At 37.1% G+C, this 23,117-nt stretch overlaps 1 protein-coding gene across 3 annotated transcripts in view; it reads right to left on the bottom strand.

Annotated features, from left to right (window-relative positions):
• Window positions 1–23,117, bottom strand: part of FERMT1 (FERM domain containing kindlin 1) — a 33,244-nt gene that overhangs the window by 2,263 nt on the left and 7,864 nt on the right. For all 3 annotated transcript variants that reach the window (XM_039863743.1, XM_039863745.1, XM_039863744.1), the window contains exons 4-13: window positions 22,627–22,773; window positions 21,417–21,630; window positions 20,177–20,279; window positions 12,061–12,168; window positions 11,541–11,672; window positions 9,870–9,919; window positions 3,584–3,708; window positions 2,737–2,843; window positions 1,355–1,576; window positions 640–764 (exon numbers count right to left, since the gene is read on the bottom strand). In XM_039863743.1, the coding sequence (XP_039719677.1) occupies window positions 640–764; window positions 1,355–1,576; window positions 2,737–2,843; window positions 3,584–3,708; window positions 9,870–9,919; window positions 11,541–11,672; window positions 12,061–12,168; window positions 20,177–20,279; window positions 21,417–21,630; window positions 22,627–22,773 (1,333 nt within the window). The remainder of the gene's footprint in view (window positions 1–639; window positions 765–1,354; window positions 1,577–2,736; window positions 2,844–3,583; window positions 3,709–9,869; window positions 9,920–11,540; window positions 11,673–12,060; window positions 12,169–20,176; window positions 20,280–21,416; window positions 21,631–22,626; window positions 22,774–23,117) is intronic.

Genomic DNA, 23,117 nt, shown 5'->3' with positions numbered 1-23,117 from the left:
AATATGATGTTTATTCATATTCATAACTTCTTAAAGATAATACCAACCTTTCTAAATCATTTCCAAAGAATGGACAATGAGGGACTGACTTTCTACAGAAGGACATTTCTGTTGTGATATAGAGAATGGAGAGGGTTAAGGCTGTCCTGCGGACATTCTTTAAGTGAAACTGACATCAGAAGAAATCAAAATAAGAGGAAGTCAAGTTAATTAATTCAAAGTCAGCACCAACTGTGTATGTCAGGCACTGAGAATATAGTAGTGACCTAAAAGGATAGAAAATTCCTGACTTCATGGAGCTCACTTTCTATTGTGGGGGAAAGGAGGTCACCGATTTCAGAAAATCAATGTGATTTCTCTCTCTGGTTTTGCAAATACTGTTATCTTAAAAAACTAAATTTCCTTTTAAAATTTCTTTTCCCACCCTGAGCTAAGATTCAAGGGTGTTGGCACTTGAACAAAAGGTACGGAAGATCTTTATGAGCAGCCAAAAGTTCTGGGCCATTTGTGAAAGGACAGCATTCTAAAATAAAAAAAAAAAAGTTCTATGTTCTCAACTAGGAGAGAATTAACTGGGCTCCAAAAAAGCTACTTAAAATGGAATGGAAAGTGAGAGAGGCAAGTGAACATTGCAATCACCTGACAAGGTAATAGGTGAGACCGAATTCAGGTAGAGACTGCCATGCCTGAATGAACCGCAGCTTGGCTTCGACCAGGGACATCTGGGACACATTCTGGTGGGCTTCCAGAATCCGGGCTGCCAGCTAAACAGAAACAGGAGACATCAAACTCTCCTTAGCAATCGTCCCCCAGTTAGCTCCAGATCCCCGATGAGAAAAGTAAATGCAGATCCAACTGCAGCTTTACAAAGACAATTCATTCTTGTTTGCATTGTCTCCCTCTCCTTTTCTCAGACAGGCAAATCACTGGCGAGAAGCAAAAACAAGATCAGCCCACACAAGAGCGGCTAGGGTTCATGCAAATGAAGAGTTGTGGGTCTCTTTTTCAGGAGTCTGTGGAGTGTCCATGGACAATGTGTCTGCTTAAGTCAGTTCATCTGTTTAACTTTTAAACCATGCTTATGGAAGCATAATTTAAAATTTTAATTTGTAGGGACTAAATCATTTTATTTTTAATTAAATTATATAAGGGCACAATGCCATGTTCAGTGAGCAGTACAGTCACCTCTAACATAATTAACAATTTCTTAATATCATCTAATACCCAGTCCATATTCAAATTTCTCCATCAAGTGATTTTTCACCATGACTGCCTTAATCATTTTAATGCCTCATTTTACTTCAGAAAATACAGGATTCACTGCAAACAATCACTCCAACAAGAACAGCAGTACCTGTTTAGATTTGTGTTTTTTTGCACACCGAGGTGACACAAAACATTCTGGGTTGATGTCCATGTTTTCAAGACTGGAAGTCACTGGAGATGTTGAGTTCCGGTTTTTCATCCTCAGAAATGAGAGGATGTTGAGGACCTCTGGCTGGTAGGAGCTGTCTGCCATGGTTTTGCCCTTTGATGCCAAGATGCAGGCAGCCATCCATTGGGAATACTGATTCTCCTGCAGCAAACACCAGAGGGCTAAGAAGCAAGTTCAAGTGCAAAGCCATCCTGCTGAGAACACAGGACTTGGGCTTTCATCTCTATAATACAACACCACTGCCTTCCAAGCATGGAAAGATGGAAAGTGGCACATGTTCTGAGTGGCTATTAATCACCTAATTTAACACCCAACAAAAGCTTTTGAGTCCTATGTGAGTTTCTAGATGATAAAGGGCTAGAGAATAGGAATGTGAGCTTTAATAAATTCCATGAATTTAAAGATGAACCAAGGACATGTGCCAGGGAGCAAAGACAGGTAAAAACCCAAACAACCAAAGAGCCTTCCTTGATATATATGTCCATTTTTATATCATGTCTGATCTCTATGACAGAAAAAAATGATAAAAATCGTAAACTGATTTCCCATATTATTTCTACCCTGGCTTATCTTCTGTAAAGATTCTAATGTCTCTGTAGGAATCAAGTCCACCGATGGGTCTTGAACCACTTACTGGTGGCTTCTATTGTTCTTTAATGTTTGTGCTGATTTTTTACCTCAGCTACCAAAGAGAAGTGGTCCCAGAATCTGAGGGGATGCAACTGAGAAGTAGAATTCTTCAGAGCAACAGTAGGTGTGGTACCTGGAATTACTGGCTTCAATCTCCACCCCCCTGCCATGTAATTTTATAGTCCCTCCCACCAAGCCAGAGTAGAATTTTCACTCCTGACTTTGGGCCCAGCTAGACTTGCTTTGGCCAATGGAATGTAGGTGGAAGTGGCAGTGCACCAACTACAAGCGTAAGAGTCAAGAGGTCTCACACATTTTCAGTTGCTCTCTTTCACTTCTGCCATCACTATGAGAATAGTCTCCCAGGAAACCTGGGACCCAGAATAAATACAGTGAGTTCAACCTGCAGCAAGGAGCCAAGCCTTGGCAGATCAGATTGAAGCAGATGTGCTCAGCTGACACCAGCCTGGATCATCCAACTCCCTGCCTACCTGCAGATGTTTCAGAAACAAATGCTTATTGATATATGTCATTGTAATTTGTGTGGCTGTTTGTTACAAAGCAGGAGCTGACTGATACAACAGTGCTCTGATTTGGGAAAACATCTCAGATGGTTTGTCCTTAGGCTTACTAAAGGTGAAGTGAATGAACATTTTTGTGGTTTTACTTACATGGTCGCATCTCAAATACACTTCATTCATACCATCAGCAACAGGGATTAATAACTTGATTCCAAATTTTCTTCCTGCTACATTCACATCTGGCACAACTTCACAGCCTAAATAATAAAAGGCAGGGACACAACTGAGTTCTGAAAAATCCGTTACATAAATATCAGGTGTGCATCTAAAATAAAGACTTTGAACATATGCCCCTCAGATTTGGTTCTGTTCTGAAAAATGCAGTAGCAAGCTGATAACATTAATTACAGGGCAACTAATTAAGACTTATGAACAATTAACATGGATAGAGAAAAATATTTTATGATTTTCTTAAATATATCAATTGAATTCATTTTTAAGGTTGATCCGGCTATCCTAACCCATAGGAATGATTATGAATATGAACTAAAATAAATCAAAGCACAGGAAATTCTCTAATTGCCACAATGATAAGGAAATTGAGTATACTGGTTAACAAAATGTTTCAATTAATATGCTTACCAGTAAACTCACAGTCACAGAAATTAGAACAGGCACTAAAGCAATACTGAATTAAACATAATTGTTCTGGAATTCAGAAAGCTTTTCAGGATTTTACAGTGCCTCCTGTACAACACTTATGACACCAATTAGATTCGGGCACACAGGGAAAGAAGAGACAGCAGGATGGAAACAAACACATTTACTGAACCACATTCTAGTTCCAAGCTCCATGGGGAAGAAGAGCTGCAGGCAGGCTGTCATTTCAAACACAGTGATACACTGGAATTTGACCTTGCTTCAGTGGGTAGGAATCCTGGCTTTCATCTGCTTACTGGGTCATGACAAGCCACAGCAAGATATAGAACCCTCTTACCTCTAAGATTTAGTTTTTCTACTGGTTCTCCTTGTTCAAGTTCCTTATTTTTAAAGTAGGCTATAGATGTGTCTTTAAAGACAAACCAGTATTGTTTGAAAGCTTTTAATATTAGCTTCTTGGGCCTGCAAATTAAAGTACAGTAAGCATTTAAACAGCCATTCAGAAATCTAAGACACATTGCAAATTTTAAGTGGATCTAGATGCTCTTTCAAATAACACATGCTTTATTTTTAAAAACAACTTGCAAATCGCCGACTCATTTCCAAGAACTAGAAATGGAGTTTTGCTATGACATACAGAAGTTAATACAAAAGCTCAGGAGTTAGATCACTTGGGGCCACCCTGTGGCTCTGCTACTGCCTAAATGTGTGACCCTGGGAAAGATACTTCAACTGCCCAGGCCACATGCACTCTCTCTGAGTGATGGGGAGAGTAACAGCCTCCAACTCACAGGGCTCTTGTGAGGATAGAAAGAGGTAATCTCTGTAAAGTGCTTATCACAATACCTGGCACAACGGAAGTGCTCGATAAATTATTATGATATATGTGAGAAACATCCATGAATCTGGTGACATCTGACATGTCCATACACTCTTTAGATCTGAAAAAGCTGTCCATGTGGACGGCATGACTTTCAAGTTATCAGACATAAAAACCAGATATAAAAGTGAGCAACCTTTTCTGTGGTTTCCTCTTGACTCTTAAGAGAAACCGCCAGAGAATTCCCAGCGAGCCATGGAAATCACCCAAATCTACAGCTAATCTATACAGACTCTACTGTTATTAAAAATATTTTGGGGTAAGATCTCCAACAGTGATATCTGTTGGGGCCAAAACACGTTGTCCTTTGGGCTAAACAGGGTCGGTGGGGCCATTGGCAGGACTCAGTTGGGTCACTGAAAATAGAAAATGTGAGAGAGAGCTAGGGAGCAGGAAAGTGGGTACAGATGGGCAGAGAAAATATGAGTTGCATGAGGTGCAGTGGAACAATCCTGGCCCTGGGGGTGGATCAGTCTACTCATGCCAGAGGAGTGGATTTCTGTATTAAAAAATGTAAGAGAGGGAGGTTGGTGTTAACATCACTCACATATAATTTGGGGCAAGTCTTTTAACACATCAGTACTAGTCATCCCTTAGCTAAATATGTGTTATCCTTAACACAAGAATAAGGGAGAAGATGTTCATTAAAAAACCAATGTATTACAGGAACATATTACATAAAAATTATAAAATAAACATATATGAAGTTAATATTTCCAGGATTTAGAAAACTACTGCACAAAACTACCACAATAATATTCATCACGTTGAGACTTGTAGTTAATATTATTCTAAAGAATATATTTAAAAGATTATTTGTCTAAGAATCAGATTATCCAAAATTAACAGTCTTTTCAAAATAAAATCTAAAGACTAAGCTTATAACCAAAGGTAGTAAGGTCTCAGTCGAGTCCTGGCATCTAAAGATTTCTATTTAGAATAAAGAATGAAACCCTGCTTCTCCATTTTAACTGGATTTCGAAAGTATCAAAAGATCTCAAAGTCCTTCTACTATCTTTTTCCAGTTTGGTTAAACCAGGCTGTTTCTATACATCTCCAAAGCTAACAGTTATTGATTCTATTCCATGTTCCAGAGGCTGGGGCGGGAGAGATAGGGGAAGGAGGGGTAGAGAAGATGGCTAGGTGGGGGACGATGTACATAACAATGAGACAATTTCTTGAATCCTCCTGGAGCTCACAGTTTAAAGAGGGAAATGCAGAAAATAAGTAAATACAATAAAATATGGTAAGTCACATAACAAGGGTGTGGGAAGTGTTGAATTACAGAGGACACAGCATTTAAACAAGAATGAAGGATGAATAAGAATTTGATTGGAGCAACAGGGAAAAAATTTTCAGAAGGTGGCAACTGCACATGCAAAATGCAGTTACCTTGTTAATAAGAGTTGGGTAGATCATTTCTGGAACATGGGGCAAGCGGTAGTTTCTGTGGCTATAGCCTTTTTATGAGTGGAGGATGATGCAGATAAGAATGGCAAGGTAGGTGGGGGCCAGGGTGGTACTGAATATCCCGCTAAGGAGTTGGACTTTATTTTCTAGAAGAATGGTTCTCAAACTCTGGTGTTCATTAGAATTGGAAAAAAGCTTGTTAGAGATACCCAAGCATGGCCCCCATCCCAGAGACTGAGATTCAGCAGGCCCAGATTAGGGTTCAGGCATCTGAATTTTAAGTAAGCTTTCCTAAGGAGGTTCCCCAGAGTTTGAAAACACTGATCTAGACCAGTAATCTCCAAACTAAAACTGGACACAAGCTATCTTTAAAATACCTATCCCTTAATACATTTACAATAGTTTACTTGTAATATTTGCATATTTGTAACATATATTAAATACATTATAGAACCTACACAAACATGTAGATTAAAAAAGAATGAATATGAAAGTTCAGTTTTTTAAAGAAGGGAGGTTATTACTAATTTACATAGATCCCTGTTGAGGAAGTATACTATTGGCTGTGCTCACTAAATCGCAACGTTCTTATTTTAGTGCCATCTACCTGTTTGTGACGATTTTCATTGACCTAAAGCTACTAATTTCCATCTTTCCTTAGGTCATTTCACTCATGCATATTAATCAGAATATCCTGCATTTTTATATTTTTAATAAGTGGGTTTAAAATACACTAGGACTCTTAATTTGGATGGTGTTTTAGAAAAATTCTGTTTCCAAGTTTGAAAGCTGTGCGAATACTAGTGTTTTAATAGGCATTGTTATTATTGGCAAGACTTTGACAAAGAAAACATTTCCAAATAACTGTTTTCAAAATGCTCTCTTTAAGATTAAGTGTGTTTATTATCTTGAAAGTAGCTGGACGCTTACTACTCATGACCACTTGTCTTGGAAAGGTCATAAATTTGGAACACTTATTTTTTGAAAAAAATGTATAACTCTATTTCAAGTACTTTTCTATTTGACAATCAATGAGCCTTAATGTGGGACCAAAAATTTCTATAGTTACTCCCCATCTCTTTAAAAGCGTAAGAAAGATTTGACTATAGTTTAAGAGTTTTGTATCTATAAAATGAATTTTATTCCAAATCTCCTATAACGCATTGTGTACATCTGAATGGAACTTCTTTGCTACAGTAACTTCCCTGCTTGCCTACAGGAACTTGGCTAATGATATAACGAATGCACTTTATGTGTAACCTCTCTCTAAAATCCTGTTGTGGATCCATTTTATTTATTCCAGAGGATCTCTCCAACAGTGGTTATACCTTATGGTTTGGGCACAAATCATTTTTCTTAAATATGTAATTTACTAGTAGAATTGTATCATGTCTGGTTTATACTTAGGGATTTGCAAAAAGTAGAATCTTGAAAAATTATTTGGGCATAAAATTCTGGATTGAATATTATCTTCTCTTAGCACTTTCAAGATATCTCCCAGTCAATGAGAAGTCTGCTGCCCACCTAATTGTTTCTTTTGTAGAAAATCTGATTTTTCCCTTTGATTTTAAAGACTCTCTCTTATCAGTGGTTGGCTAGTACCAACATGTATAATTATATTGATTTATTTTTGTTGGGATTTGTGATTACTGAATTTCAGATTTTTGTCTTTAACAATTACATAAAATTCTCAAGCATTCTCTTTTAAATGCTTGCTTCTCCTCTATATTTTTTTCCTGAAACTTCCAATAGATGTATGTCGAACCTTCTCATTTTATTTATATCATACTTTCCATTTCTACCTGAGTTTTCTCTTCAATTGTGTTTTTAAACTTGATGTTTAATGAACCTATCCAATATTAAATTTCTATGGCTATGTTTTTCATTTCTAGAATTTCCATTTCATTCCTTTTCAATGTTGTCTGTGCTCTTTCATTATAACTTTTACCTTTTATTACTTAATAATTCTAAATATAGTCATTTATAGTTTCTTCAGATTTTTCTATTACCTAAAATTATTGAAACTGTTAATCCTCTTGTTGGTTGGGTCTGCTGTTTTTCCTTTACGGTGGTTCATGAACTCAAATGGTTAGTAATTTTTATTGGAGGCTCTTTCTTTTTATTAAGGGGGTTATTGTTTTATGTAGAAGTCCCAGGCATGCTAGATTATGGATATTTCCCTCCAAGGATTTTTGCAATTACATTTGCTAGGGCTTCATAGATTTTTTTTGGTCCTGGACCAGTTTCTATTTTACTTTTTCAGGATCCGTTTATTATATAAAACTTTAAATTTAGATCTACATCTGTGTGTGGCAGAAACCTCGCCTTTGCTTTCCTGAGAGATTTTTCATCTTCCCACAGAGAACCCCATGCTAGGATGAACTTCCTTATTGCTTCCTTCGGCTGATGGGTAGTTTCTCTACTCCCTGTTAAACAGAGAAGGCAGTTCTTTTAAGTTTCTACCTTTAGGCAGGAGCTTCAGTGCTAGCTCACTGCCTTACATGAAGGACACCCACCTTAAAGCTTCATCTTTGATCCTTGCATGGGGATCAAAGTCCTAGTCCCAAGCCATGAGAATCTATGTTCATGGCCCAACTCCCTCTGTGCAGCTGAGGCTTCACTTGGAGAACTAGGTTCCCTCTTTATTTCCTGCAAGCTGGGATTTTCCAGTCTCACTTCAAGATCAATTTTGTATTTACAATTCTTTGATTTTTATTTTATCTAACACTCACATGTATTTATGAAAAAATTTGGATTTGGGTGAGATCAATTGCCATGTTGTTGGAAACTGAAGTCCACTATTTATATAATAAATTCAATAGATTTTTTTTTTCAGGAAAAAAAAAACTGTTAAAGGAAAAAAAGCATTAAAAATCAAAGGATTAGTTCAATTCCATTTTACTGATAAGGAAAGGAGGCTCAGGAAATGAAGGCCATGTTCAAGGTCCCACGATCACTAGGAACACGAGCTCCATTCTCCAATATCCTTCCTCCTCCCTTCCCTTGTCTTTACTTCTTTGCTTCCTCCCTCCTACCCTTCCTCCATCCGTTCTTTCTTTCATGAACTATACTATGTATTAAATTCAATATCTTGAGACTTTCAGTAGGTAAAGTGTCCACTGGCCAGACATGAAAATGATTTCATAAATTTGAACATATCAATGACACTAAAGTGAGATGGATGTGGGTCTTAATTCCAGAATATCATCTCCTTCATTGAAAACATCTATAGGAAGGGAACTGTCATTATTTGGTTTGTGAAGAGCTGGATTTACTCTACACAGAGAATATGGCAACCCAGTTTCTTTGCAGAACAATTATCAATAATTTATATAGATGTATGTGTGGATTCAAATAACTATATTTTTTTTTCTGTAGCTCTGGCTATAACAATATATGTGATTGCAAATATTTATGCCATAGATGTTAAATTAATGACCCTATTGTTTGAGATCACATCCTAAGATTACATTAAAAAACAAATCTGTAGAAACCCAGTGACAAATATTGTTACCTTTGGACTCCTGTTTCTCATTTATACCTGACTACTCATTCTTTCCAAATCTTTCTTTGTATCATGTATTATCAACAGCAACCTGTGTTTCTTTTCAAGCCAACCGACCTAGTGAAGTGTTGGTTTGTTAAGAAAAGTCAACAAACCATAAAGTGGCATGGTATAAGTAACTGATAGAACTTCAGAGGGACCTTATTCCTTTCATGCTAACACACCTTGGTACTATCACAAATGTGGCAGTTTTTTCAAATGAAATGGAAAACTTCTTTGCTTTTTTAACAGTTTTAGGTTGACCTGAGGTGACTAGGGAATTTATCAGAAATACTTTAACAGGCAAAAGGTGAATAACTAAAGTTATCTCTCTGTAGGCCCAGGATCCAAGTTCTAGTGACAATTGATTTTTAAACTGTGAAAGAGCCTTGAAACGGTGTCAGAGTACTGAGCCTCCCAGATGGACTGTAACAGAAACTTCAGTCTGGCATATATGTTCATTCTTGCTGACACCGGCCATGTTTACAACCATTTATGGAGCGTGAATTATGAGCCAGGCACCATGCTCGATGCTTCATGTGCATTATTTTATCTGATCTTCCCAACAAACCCAAGGGGAGGTATATCCCCACTTTACAGATCAGGAAACCGAGGCTCAGATGTGTAAGGACAATGCCCGACGGGGTCACTGTCTACCTAATGCCAAAGCTCGTGCTTTTACCTTTGAACCATGAACCTGCCCAATGAATGTTTAATTTAAACTCCTGGACTCTACTACCTACAAGGCTTTGTTATAACTAATCCCTTTCTCCTTTAAGGGTGACTTACCTAAATAATTTGAGATTATCTGCAAGTTGAGGGATATCAGTAATGTCCTCCTAAAGAAAAACAGATAACATTTCATAAGCGGTGATTAGACAGGCAGTGCTGACACTCTGTACCTGTACGGTCCAATACTGTAGGCATTTGCCACTTGTAGCTATTTAAATTTGAATTACTATTACATATAATAAAAAAACTCAGCTCCTCATTCACACCAGCCTCATATCCTGGGGCAGGGTGGGTGGAGGGAAGGCTGGGAGTGGGATGAAGCACATGCAGGGGCTTCTGTGGTGGCTGGCAAAGTTTTGCTTCTTGATTTGGGTGGTGACTTGGGTGATAACTGAACACTAATTTGTTAAACTGTACATTTTTTTCACTTTTCCCTATTTGTCATATAGCACACAAATCAGAAAAAGATTAAAAATTTGACCAAGCACTCCCTGTACCTACCATTCAAGTCAAACGCCTGAGTTTAAAACAAGTACTTTTATGTACAAACAAAATTATTTTATAACTTGTACATCAGAGTGAGTAACTCCAGGCATATCTAGTTCACTGATTAAACTCTCAAAAGGAACCGGGTTCAAAGTTCATTCTACAGGGTAGGTTGGTGCTTATTTTCAAACTGAAAAGTCTATTGTTTGACATCAGAAAGCCTTGACATAAAAATATTGAGGGAGGGAGGAGGGATATTTTTATCTGTTCTAAGAAGGAACACTGTCCTGCTGTATGTATTTAGCTATGGAAGTAAACGAAAGGAAACTAATCTCATGGGAGCTGTGTCGCCTATAAATGTGAGAAAGGGCTCTGAATCTCTAAAGAATCATGGAATTTAGTTTGAGGTATTTGCTTTTGTATGATACCAATTTCCTATTTTAAGGAATTTAATCATAATAGAACACATATTAAATACATAAGGATATGGTGACTCATTTTTATCTATTACTTTTTAAAAATCCAATTACAATGGATCCACCTTTCTGATTCAATGTGATTAAACTAATAATCACTCCCACGATTGAAGAGGTTAAACAAAAGAGTGGCACCCAACAAATGAATCAAACAGGAAGGGCATTCCAATTATAAAGCTAACATTTAGCCGCATTTCACGGGTAAAGGGCAGAAATGATAAACTCTTTGTTTTACTCTGTGTGTGGGTGTGTGTGTGTGTGCGCGCGCGCACGCGTGTGTTTACTTATTTCCTGAAGTCAAAAGGGTTTAGGAACTTTTTATAATGTTCTAAAAAATGGCTCTCAGTTCTGTCAACCTTGCCCAGTGGAAATGTATATATAGGTAAATACATAATAAGGCTTTGTTTTCTGTAAAGCATTTTCTCTATTCTCACAACTAGACTTCAGGAACCAATTCCATATGCCATGTTAGTGAAACGGAGTCCTCAGCAGTCTTTCATACCATGCCAACTCCTCCAGAAAAAAAAACGTGATACAAAAGTATTATCATTAGCAGTAACGAAAATATATTACAGTCCCTTACAGAGCTGACCTGAGAAAAGCTAGTCAGTTCTTCCTAGGTTTAAACTTGTCAGATGATGGGTATGTTTTCTGTTTTCAAAATCAGACAAAATAGTTTCTTATTTCTAATTTTAAGAAAGCTCATCTACATTTGTCAATAAGTCAGAACAAAACCACAATTCTAAGTAATCAGAAAAGTTCATACCAACGTGTTGTCTGCTTTTGCACCTTCTAGGGTCACTTCCAAATTAGAAAGTGCTGCTTCTACTTCATCAACCTCAGACTCATTTGTAAAATCCTGTATTTCGGCTGATGATGATAGTTTGCTAATGTGATACTGCAAAGAAATAGAGGTTTTAGAAATGTTATAAGCGTAAATGAATCCAGTAGCCAGCTCTTCTTTTTTTCAGAGGCAACCCCCCTTGTAATACCAAACATCTAGAAGGAAATCTTCTCTCCTATGTAGGAAAATGACATTTTATGGTTAGTCATGTTCAAACTCGCTTCCTCTCCATCAGTGGTTGAGCTTGTAGGGGGAAAGAGATAAGAACGGTAAGATTAATTCTTTACATAAGATGTACACGTGTGTAAGGTTATGAGGAGCATTTTAAATTTTAATTTACTCCCCTCATTTCCAGCACTTTCTTTAAAGGAAAAAACAGTAGGAAGAAAATGAAACTTGAAGCAGAACAAACTTGCTTTGTCTCCCTCCAGAGAAAAGGTACCTGCAGTGCTGCAAAGATCAACATTTCCTCCTCTGTGCAGTCAATTTCTTCTAGGACAATGGCCCACCTGGCTTGTTCATAGAGTTGGTTTATTCGGACAGCATCGTACTACAGAAAGAAACAGGTGTGCATGTGTGTGTGTAATTTATATTCCACAATACAAAAATTCCAGAATGACTATGGCCATTCCTTATTAATCAGAAGCAATAAACTCCAGTTCAGGTAACTGAAAGAAATACCCTTCTACCTTTCTACTGCCCCAGCATTTTTTATTCCTGAATTTAGAACTTCCTCAAAATATTTTCCAGAGTCTCTTCAAGGGTCCACACTGACCCATCTTAGATTCCATTATTTTGCCTCTCTTTTATCACACTTTTTCTATTGGTAGGAAAAACAGGTAGTAAAAATGGTTTATGTAATAAGTAATACAAAGGAAAGGGATCCCCAAGTTGATCTGCAAACTCAGTGCAATCCCGATGAGAATGTGATAGAGATTCTTAAATGCAACTCTATACAAGCCGATGTCTCTACACAAAAGACAATGTTCAAATATCGTCAAAAACAAAGTTGGGAGAAACTTGTCCTCCCCAAAATAGAAACATATCATAAAGCTGCAGTAACTAAAATGGTGTGGCATTGGTATAGTGATAGACAAAATGTCCATAACACTGCCTCTAGAAACAGACCTACTTATGTATATAAATTCAATATAAAATAAAAATGGTACTTTCTATCAGTAGGGGAAGAAAGAATACTATAAATAGTGTTAAAAATGTATAGCCATTTAGAGAACAAAAATCTCAAAAGACAATTTTACATCATTCAAAAAATATAAATTGCAGATAGATCAAAGGATCTCAACATCCAAAACCACAATGAGATACCACTTCATACCCACTACGATGGCTCTAATTTAAAAGACAGATAATAACAAACGTTAGTGAGGATGTGAAAAATTGGAACCCTTGTTCATTGTTGGTGGGAATGTAAAATGGTGCAGCCTCAGTGAGAAACAATTGGGCAGTTCCTCAAAAAGTTAAACGTAGAATATGATCCAGCAATTCCACTTGTAAGTATATACTGAAAAAAATTAAAAAGAGGGATGCAAACAGATACTGTACACCAGTGTTCATAGCACGATCATTCACAATAGCTAAAAGGTAGAAACAACCTAAATGCTCATCAACGGATGAATCAGTAAACAAACAAACAAACAAACAAACAAAAATACACACACACACACACACACACACACACACAATGGAATATTATTCAGCCATAAAAGGAAGGAAATTCTGATATGTGCTATAACATATATGAACCTTGAAGACACCATGATAAGTGAAATAAGCCAGACACAAAAAGACAAATATTGTCTGATTCCACTTATATGAGGTGGAATATTTGCCTAGAAAAGGCAAATTCACAGAGACAGAAAGTAGAATAGTGGTTACTAGTGGCTGGGGGGAGGGGTTAAATGAGGAATTATTGTTTAATGGGTACAGAGTTTCTGTACAGGATGATGAAAAAGTTCTGGAAATAAATAGCAGTGACAGTTGCAGAATATGTGAATGTACTTAATGCCACTGAATTGTGAATCTAAAAATGGAAAAAAATGGCAAATCTTATGTTGTGCATATCTTACTACAATAAAACAAATCAAATTTGTACCTGAATGTTCATAGCCGCATTATTCATAATAGCCAAAAAGTAGAAACAATCTAAATGTCCATCAACAGATGAATGGATAAATAAAATGTGGTATATACATATAATGGGATATTATTTGGCAATAAAATGAAATACTGATACGCGCTACAATATGGATGAACCTTGAAAGTATTATGCTAAGTGAAAGAAGCTAGTCACAAAGTACTACATATTGCATAACTCCATTTATATGAAATGTCGAGGATAGGCAAATCCACAGAGACAGGAAGTAGACTGATGGTTTCCTAGGGTTGGGAGGGTGGGAGGGAAATGAGGAGCAACTCTTTAAGGAAAATGAGTTTCTTGTTAAGATGATGAAAATGTTCTGAAATTAGATAGGGGCATAGTTTGCACCACTCTATGAATATACTAAAAACCACTCACTTGTACATGTTGTATAAGTAAAATGTATGGTATATAAATTATACCTCAAAAAACTGTTATAAAAAAATCTAAACATAACAACCAAAACTACTAGACAGAAACATGAGAGAACACTTTTTGTTATCTTTGAAAGTGGAAAGCTTTTCTAAGCAAGAGAGGAAGCCTAAAAATTATGATGTATATGATTGACTTGATAATCGAAAATTAAACATTTTTAATGGTGAAAAATACCCTATTGAAGATTATACTTTTATAAGACCAGATGCAGACTGGAAAATAATATTTGTGATAAATGTAAAAGATAATATCCATTATATACAAAGTGCCCCTATAAATCAGTATGAAAAATACAATTCAAAAAAAAAAATGGGGCAAATATATAAATAGGCAACTCACAGAAGAAACCAAAATGGGCATGTAAACATTGGAAAGGATGCTCAGCTTCACTAACAAACAGAAGATTCAAATTAAAAAAAGAGATGACAGAGTTTCTATTTTCCTATTAGATTTACCCACATTGTTTAAGGATTGATAATGACTGGTATTGGCGAGGATGTGATACAATCGGCACTTTCACATACGAGGTCAGTAGGAAGGCAATTTGGCAGTATCTTTTAATGCCCTTTTGCCTTTTGATGAGCATGTCTATGGTTACTATTCTAAAGAATGCAAGCACTCATCAAAGATACTGATATAAGAATGTGCACCACATTTTTTGAAAGAGCGAAAATTGCAAGCATCCCAGGGTCCTGATAAATTATAGTTTAGCCTTTCCTTTGATTACTTTGTAGTTGTAAAAAAAAAAAGTCAGACATATACACACTGACATGAAAAGATGGCCAGGATATATTATGAAGTAAAAAGGAGCAAGCTACAGAGCAAACACATGATCTCTTTTGTGTAGGGGAAAAAGACCTTGAAAATCTGTTCAAAAATTTTATAACTGTGAAAAAAATCTGCAAGTATTGTTAATCATCAAGCTGTTAAATGTGGCTGCCTCTTGGGGAAAAAAGTCATGGTAAAGAACTATTTTCCATTTTTACTCTACGTAATTTCTTTTTCTTTAATTTATTAAAAAATTGTGGTAAAATACATATAAAATTTACCTTGTTAACCATTTTTTAAGTGCACACACAGTTCAGTGGCATTCTACAGAACTCTTTTCATCTTGCAAAACTGAAACTCTATATCTGTTAAACAATAACTCCTATGTTTGGTTTTCTTCCTTTCCTTTTTTTTTTTTGACACCGAGTTTACATTTTACTATATCCTTTAAAAAAAAATGTTGAAGGAAACATGGAGGAGGAATAGAAAGATACAGTTCCTAAATGGACTTATTACAGGTTGATTAGCATTAGTATATTTTTCTTTTTGCAGGAACCTTATGTATATTAAAAAAGGTGATAGGGAATGTAAAAATAGGAAGTAAGCCCAAACCAGCAAATAGCACTGCTATTAGGTAAGTGGGCAATGGGACCTGTTGCACTGGCGTGCTCCTTCTCAGCATTTCTACAATGCAAACCTAAGTGTGTAGCATTCAGGAGGCTAGAATAATAAGAATCTTAAGGGAATCTGTCTTTGCTTTGTGAACTTTGCCAGGTGTCATGGAACACCTCAGGAGTTAACCCCAGAATCCTTCCAAAACAAATCAAAACACAACAATGAGAACATTCACAGCAGCATTATTCATAACAGCTCCACCCTGGAAACAAGCCAATGTCCCGCAAGTCCAAATGGATGAATGAAACATGGTCCATCCACACAATGGGGCACCACTCAGCAGTACAAAGAAATGCACTACTGATACACACAACAACACAGATGAACCTCATAAACATTATGCTGAGTTAAAGAACCCAGACAAAAGATTATATACTGTATGACTCCATTTGTATGAAATTTCTAGAAAAGACAAAAGTGGAGACAGAAAGCAGGCCAGTGGTGGGGTGGGGCTTTGGCTGGGGCAGGGACTGACCACAAATGGGTAAAAGGAAAATTTTTTGGGTGATGCAAGTGTTTTAAAACTGGATCATGGTGATGGTTGCACAACTATATAAATTTACTACAAATCATTATATGTACATCTACAATGGCTGAATTTATCATGTAAATTATACTGGAATCAAAAGACGTGACAACTAAGAAACTACACACGATGAATGCCAATAAACCACCAATTCCCCCAATAAAACCAAGCCCTGCTTTAATTCACACTTGAAAGACAAAATCTAAATTGTATGTGCAGCTGCTGAAATTCATATTGCGCTGTCTAGTTTGCCTGTCCCTCCATCCATTTCAATCTACCCATTCAATTGTCCATCCATCATCCATCCACCACCCAATCTAATCCATCATCCACCCCAGCAGGCAGGCAGCAGGCAGGCAGCAGTAGCAGGCAGGTAATTCTCTGTGTTCCTCTCTTCTCTTCATCTAAATTGTGACATAGCGCTTATAACTTAATGCTTAATAGGAGTTTTAGTAAGAATAAGTTCAGTCACCAAATAAGGCTTTTCTCTCAAACACAGTCAACTAGCGATTTAAAAATAAAAGCTTCCATGCCTGAACATACTTAGCTCCCCCTACCCCCAGTCAAACAGAACAATAATTTGAAAGAATATTGGTTAAACGAAAGTGACCTTCATTTACACATGGACGTTAGGAGAAGGACCAGATCTAGAACAAGCTGTCATAACCACATTCAGGATAAGCCCAGGAGCATTCTGAGGGACACTGGATTTCTCTGCGGCATCCTGCAGAACTCTGGATTCCCCCTTCGGAGGCTTGTTTGCATTCCCACTGAGGCTCTGGGACATCATAAGGTCCTGGGTCTTCCACAGGTCAGTCATTAACAGGCATCCTAATAGGTCTTCTCTCTGAGAACTCTTCAGTGGTTTTGGGGACTTAGTAGCAAGCGTTTGGTGAAGACTGGCTACTCCTGCCCGCTCTGTGGCCCTAGATTTCCTTTGTCTTCTGGCTAATTGAAAACAGAAACCCCAAGCTAGAAGCACATGGCTCTGCCACCTCCGGTCCTTGAATCCATGTTTCTATCTAGTCAATAAAGTCAACCCCTCCACCTGTTTCACCAACCAACAATGCAAACAAACAACAAGACCTACCACCCACAGTTTTCAGGCTCTCAATGGGCTACTATTTAGATCCCTTAAGACTCCCTATTAGCCAGATAGCAGTTTTCACCTTCTCTTACTAATATACCTTTTCTCTACTGAACATTTAAATAATACTATGAACTATTGGAGTTATAAATTTTTCAATTTACATGTGAATGCATTTAAATGAGGCAAAAGAGTATATAATGAAGGAATTTATTTTGAATGAATTCTAAAGGGACAAAAGGTTAACATCTTACAATAAAAAGTCTTCCTCCCTTCTTTGTTTTCCACAAACAGTAGTTTCCCATGGACTCTTCTGTACCTTGCTCTTTTTTATTCAATAATATATACCTTGACCATGTTCCACATCTAAAGAAAACTGATTCATTCTTCTTAACAACACCACAATACAGATGTACCATAACGGATTTAACTTGTTCCCCATTGATGGATGTTTGGGTGGTTTCCAATATTTTCCTAAAACAAATAGTGTAGTCATAACTGTTCTTGTGCATGGACATATCAATTCACATATGTGAGTGTAACTGTGGTATAAATAATGAGGAGTGGATTTGCTGGGTCACAGCTGCGTAGAATTGTAATTTTGATCGATATCACTAAAGTGCCTTCCATAGAGGCCAGATGAATTTGTACTTTGACCTACTAGCAGTGCATGAGGGAGCCTGTTTTCCCATACTCTTGCTAAGATAGTATCTGAAACTTTTGGTGTATGCCAACCTAAAGCTAAGAGCCATAGTAGTTTTCTTTCTATTAACTATGTGTTCATATCCTTTTGCCAGGCATAAAATTTTCATTTTGAAAAAAGATTTTGGTTACAATAGTTCAATATAACTGTTTCATTTTGTAATCCTACGTATTTTATTTAATTAATTTGAAAACCTTATTCTAACATCCAGCAGTTTTGGGTTTTCAGCTGCTAGCTTAGTTCTTGGTATACAGCAGTTGCTCAATAAATAAATGAATAAATAAGCAGGGGCACGAGTTTGAATAGGTAAGATTGGGCCAAATTACTTACTTAGCAATTAGAAAATGCATAAGTATGTTTTACTTACATATTATGAGAAAAAAATTAAAGGCAGTTTATTAGAATATATAGCATACAACAAGATAGCTTAAATTGACTAGGAATTAAGCAAAGAAACAGTAAAGCTAAGTCAGGAATGAGGCTTAAAAATGAAATTCCAGAAAATGTATAAATTTGGTTCTAGCAGACAATGCAAAGAAGGAAATCCAGACAGATATATAATTCACAGTGCCCTTAAAAAATAAAAACAATTATTTAGAAGAAGCAGTACAGTAACTTCTCCCGAATGTTTTACCAAAGAGCCAAAATTTGCTCTTTTGCTGTGAGTCACTGGAAGTCATGCGTATCAGACACAAGTTAGGTCCACGTGCATTAAGTTGGATTTAAATCAAAGACTGAGTAGGATCTCCAAAGGAATGGCAAGGAATAAAGCTTATTTTGAAGAAGATGCCCATTAGGAAATCAATGAGAGCTGAGATGGGCCTTTGAAGACCAGACGTAAAATCAGGACCAAGAAGAAGACAGTGCCACAAGAGGCAGTAATACTGCTGTGGGTGAGAAAAGGGTCTGCACAGAAGAGGCGGCCTGAAGCAATCCCTTCAAACAAGTGCCAGGCAGTAAAGGGAAGAGCAACAAGCAGCACAAAACTAGATGGGAACAATACGACGAACTCACCCAGTGCACTTAGAGAACCCGCGACCCAGTTTATATTTTCTACATTTGGCCGTTTAACTGCTGACTCCTAACTCTAGAAAAGAGCGAATGGGGGCAAGGAAGAGGCCGAAGATCAGGGGACGTATTTCACCACTCAATTGTCCCAGTAAACTTCCGGTGGGAGGTGTGCACTTAGAATGGGAGTTGGTGACCAGCTGGGTCTTTATTTATATAAATGATTCCTCTTTCTTATCACCAAAGACTTTCAGCACTGCGGGGTGGGGAGTGGTGGGTGGAGTCTAGTTTGCGCCATCATGGGGACCTGGCTTGTTCTGAGAACCTGCTCTTAATCTGGGTCCTGACATCACCTTCTTTCCTAAGCACTACTGACTCTGGTCCCATTAGCCGCTCTCTGCTTGTCCCTTGGTTCTCGGGAACCAAGAGGGGGAGCGCGCGCCACCCTGGGCGTGAAGACTCCTAGAGATTCCCGGTCCCTCGGGCTGCTGACTATGCTCGCTAGAACCCAAAAGATGAAAATCCAGAGACCCATATGCAGAGCTAAACAGAAAATTACACATAATTAATCCTAATTTTGATGACTAAATGATTCAATACTAAACTTCTATGCATTCACATTTTAAAAAAGAGAATAGACAGTGGCCAAGACATGGAAGCAACTGAAATGTCCTATGATAGATGACTGGAAAAAGAAGCTGTAGTACATATATATACAATGGAATATTACTCAGCCATAAGAAGACATGAAATACTGCCATCTGCGAAAACATGGATGGACCTCGAGATAATCATGCTAAGCGAAATAAGCCAGACCTAAAAAGCTGAAAAATCATATGATACCACTTACATGTGGGATAGAAACCTAAAAGCAACAAAGGAGCAGGACAAACAAACAAGAGACTCATAGACATGGACTATAGACTAGTGGTTACCCGAGGTAGACAGGGTAAAGGGGGCCAAATATAGAGGGGGAGAGGGAGGGTGAAGTGGGTAAAAGGGATCAAATATATGGTAGCTGAAGAAAACTGGACTTTGGGTAGTAAACACACAATAGAATATACAGATGTCAAATGATAATGTATACCTGAAAATTATACAATTGTATTAAGCAATGTTACCCCAATAAACTTTAAAAATAAAAATAAAAATAAATTTTAAAAAATTAAAAAAAGAGAATAGAGAAAAAGTATCTTACTTTGGGATTCAAATCAAAGAAAGTGTAGTATTTAAATCGTAACAGCAACTGCTCATCCTCCTGAATGCCTTGTTCCATAAGAGAACGTGAAGAGTCTAACCAACTAGAAAACAATAGGACGAGCATTACAAGCCAGTTAATTTTATACGTATATGTTATAATATTATATAGTATGTTTATGTTATATATATGCTATATATGTGTTTGTTATATATACCATACACATGTTATATATAACATGTTTATATTATATACGTACATACACATATCTTCTTGAACGAAGTCTGTGTAAGTAATATGAACAAAAACAAGTAAAGCAGAGGACTTGATGATAGTTTATACCTGCATTTTATCTTATAGCTTTCTCAATGCTTTATATATATTTTATATATATACATATGTTTTATATATATATATGTGTGTGTATATATATATATATATACATACATATATATATATATATATATATATATATTTTTTTTTTTCTCATTGACACTTTAAAGCAGCGGTCTCCAACCTTTTTGGCACCAGGGACTGGTGCTCCTATGAGAATCTAATGCCTGACAATCTGAGGTGGAGCTGAGGCGGTGATGCTAGCGCTGGGGAGCCGCTGCAAATACAGATGAAGATTCACTTGCTTGCCAGCCATTCACCTCCTGCTGTGTGGCCCAGTTCCTAACAGGCCCTTGCTTTAAAGTAGCCTAGTTAAGGAGCCAGGGCGGTTTTTATTTTCTCAGTTTTATAGATGATGAAACTGAGTCTTAGTGACATTAAGTGGTATGTTTAAGGTCACGTGCCTCATGGTAGAGCCAGAATAAGAATCTGCACTTGCTGATGGCCTGCACAGCCTCTCCTCTAAACCGGGGGATCTGACCCAAAGCTGACTCTTATTGTCTAGACCTTTCTGTAATAGCCCATGAAGACCAACTCACTTATAAATTGCTCTACATCCCATAAAATACACTTTGCACACCTGTAGGGGTAAAAATTTGTATTCGTTTATGGAAACCACTGAGTTACCCAAACACATAAATGTTGTCACACTTTCAATGTACTAAAATGACCAAAAGCTGCATTTTTCCCTTTTGTTGCTAAAATCAGTACTGACTTTTACTAAAGGTATACAATCCCCAGGCATGCTAATTCAGAGATTTAAAAAACCCCTCCCCCATCTCTGCAGCATCGCTCTTACTACATCCACCTCAGTTCACAGAGAAGCAAAATGGAGGCACATCCTTACCCTGCGTTGAGCTTGGCTTTATCGACCAGAGACCGAGACTGGTACATATCAGCCAGTGCCTCTGGTGACTGCGGGGGTTGGCTGAAGGCGAGGATGTTGCAGTTTTGTTCAGTCAAGGGGCTGTCACTGAACCAAGTCATGGTGGATGACGCTGGAGTTCCATTCACAGGATCATATGTTGGAGTCATGGTTTTACTGTATAACCCAGGACTAACTGCAAGACAAAAGGGAGCATGCGTTATGACAGGAGATTCAGGGGGTAGGAATCTTTGGAGAAAGAAGTACTAACTCTGCTGATACTAAAATGGGTTTTGAATTTAAATGTCTGTAACCTTTAAAATAATCAGATCAGTGATGACTACTGGGGAGAGAAGTTATACACAAGTAAAGCTCTTGCCTGAATATTGAGCTCCTGTAAGTCTGGGAATTCATAAGCTGTAAAATCTTCCCCAATCAATCTAGACAAATGCTGGAGACTATCTCCTTCTTAATAATTCAAAACTTTTCTATGTTAACAGTGAGTTAGGGCAGTATTAGAAAACTGGAGATCGTATGTACATAGCACATTTTGGGCAAATCCTTTAAACGATGGCAGTACTTGCCAATATTAAGAACCCAGCTAATAGATGGTTTATAAATCATCTGGCTTTAATTTGCATAAGGAAAGTGCAAATAATCCCTTTTATTCTTTGCATTGGAATATACTATGCAAGAAAATCCTCATATGTTGCAAACAAGCTAGAGATTTATTTATTTTTACATAGAAAGAAAAAGGCGATGCCTTTCTAGAATTTTTACCTGTTCTCGTTACACGACCAATGCAAAACTTAAATTGAATTCAGAAAAGAGTCACATAAAGATAGAATCAGAAAAACAGAAGTATATCTGAATGATCTAAATAATTCTCTTTTCCCCCTCAACTTCATGGCCAGTTCTACTGTTTTTAATTCATCAGCAACATAATACATACAATTAAAATAATGAGCTATAAAACATGTCTAAATTGTCAGTTAGTTCTAAAATCAATTGGATATCCATTCCTCATCACGGCAATCCTGAAATTTTAGTTCTCCTTCTTTGTTTTAGGGGAGAGAGAAGAAAGGAGGGAAGAAGAAGGCAGAAAGGAGAGGAGCGTCCTCAGGATTTAAGAATTTAGGAATTTCTTGGATTTAAGAATAAATTAAAACAAAATGCCTGTCACGAACCTTACCTGGTGGGCCTGAAATTGTTGGAGAACTCTCCAAGTTTAAAATATCTTCAATTATGGGCTCCTTATTATTTTTGTCTTTTTTTTTCTTCTTTTTAAAGTAGTCACCAGGAGGCTTTAACAAGGAAAGTTCTTCTGATCTTCTAATATCTAATAAATAAACATAAAAATAAAGAAGAAAATCCAAAAGTAAAAAGAAAATTCCTTCTAAGACTCAGAGTCACATTGGGCATTTGAAACTGTTTCTCAGGAAATTCCTGAGAAGCAAATGGAGCTGTGCATGCCTTTTTGAAGAAACAGAAGATGAACAGAGACCTCCCCTCCCCGACACTCAAATGGGAGTATGTATGGGTCAAAGAGTGGAGAGAGGTTCAATCTAGTCAAGAAACTAGTTTCTAGTTTTTTAACTTATTGTGAAAATATCTCAAACATATCTAAAGCAAAGAGAATAGTATAATGCCCCCTTCGTGGGCTCATCACCCACCTCGATTGCT

This window comes from Pteropus medius, unplaced genomic scaffold (genome assembly GCF_902729225.1).
Source record: "Pteropus medius unplaced genomic scaffold, Ma_sr-lr_union100, whole genome shotgun sequence".
Classification (NCBI taxonomy): Eukaryota; Metazoa; Chordata; class Mammalia; order Chiroptera; family Pteropodidae; genus Pteropus; species Pteropus medius.
This window is presented reverse-complemented; position numbering and strand designations above follow the sequence as displayed.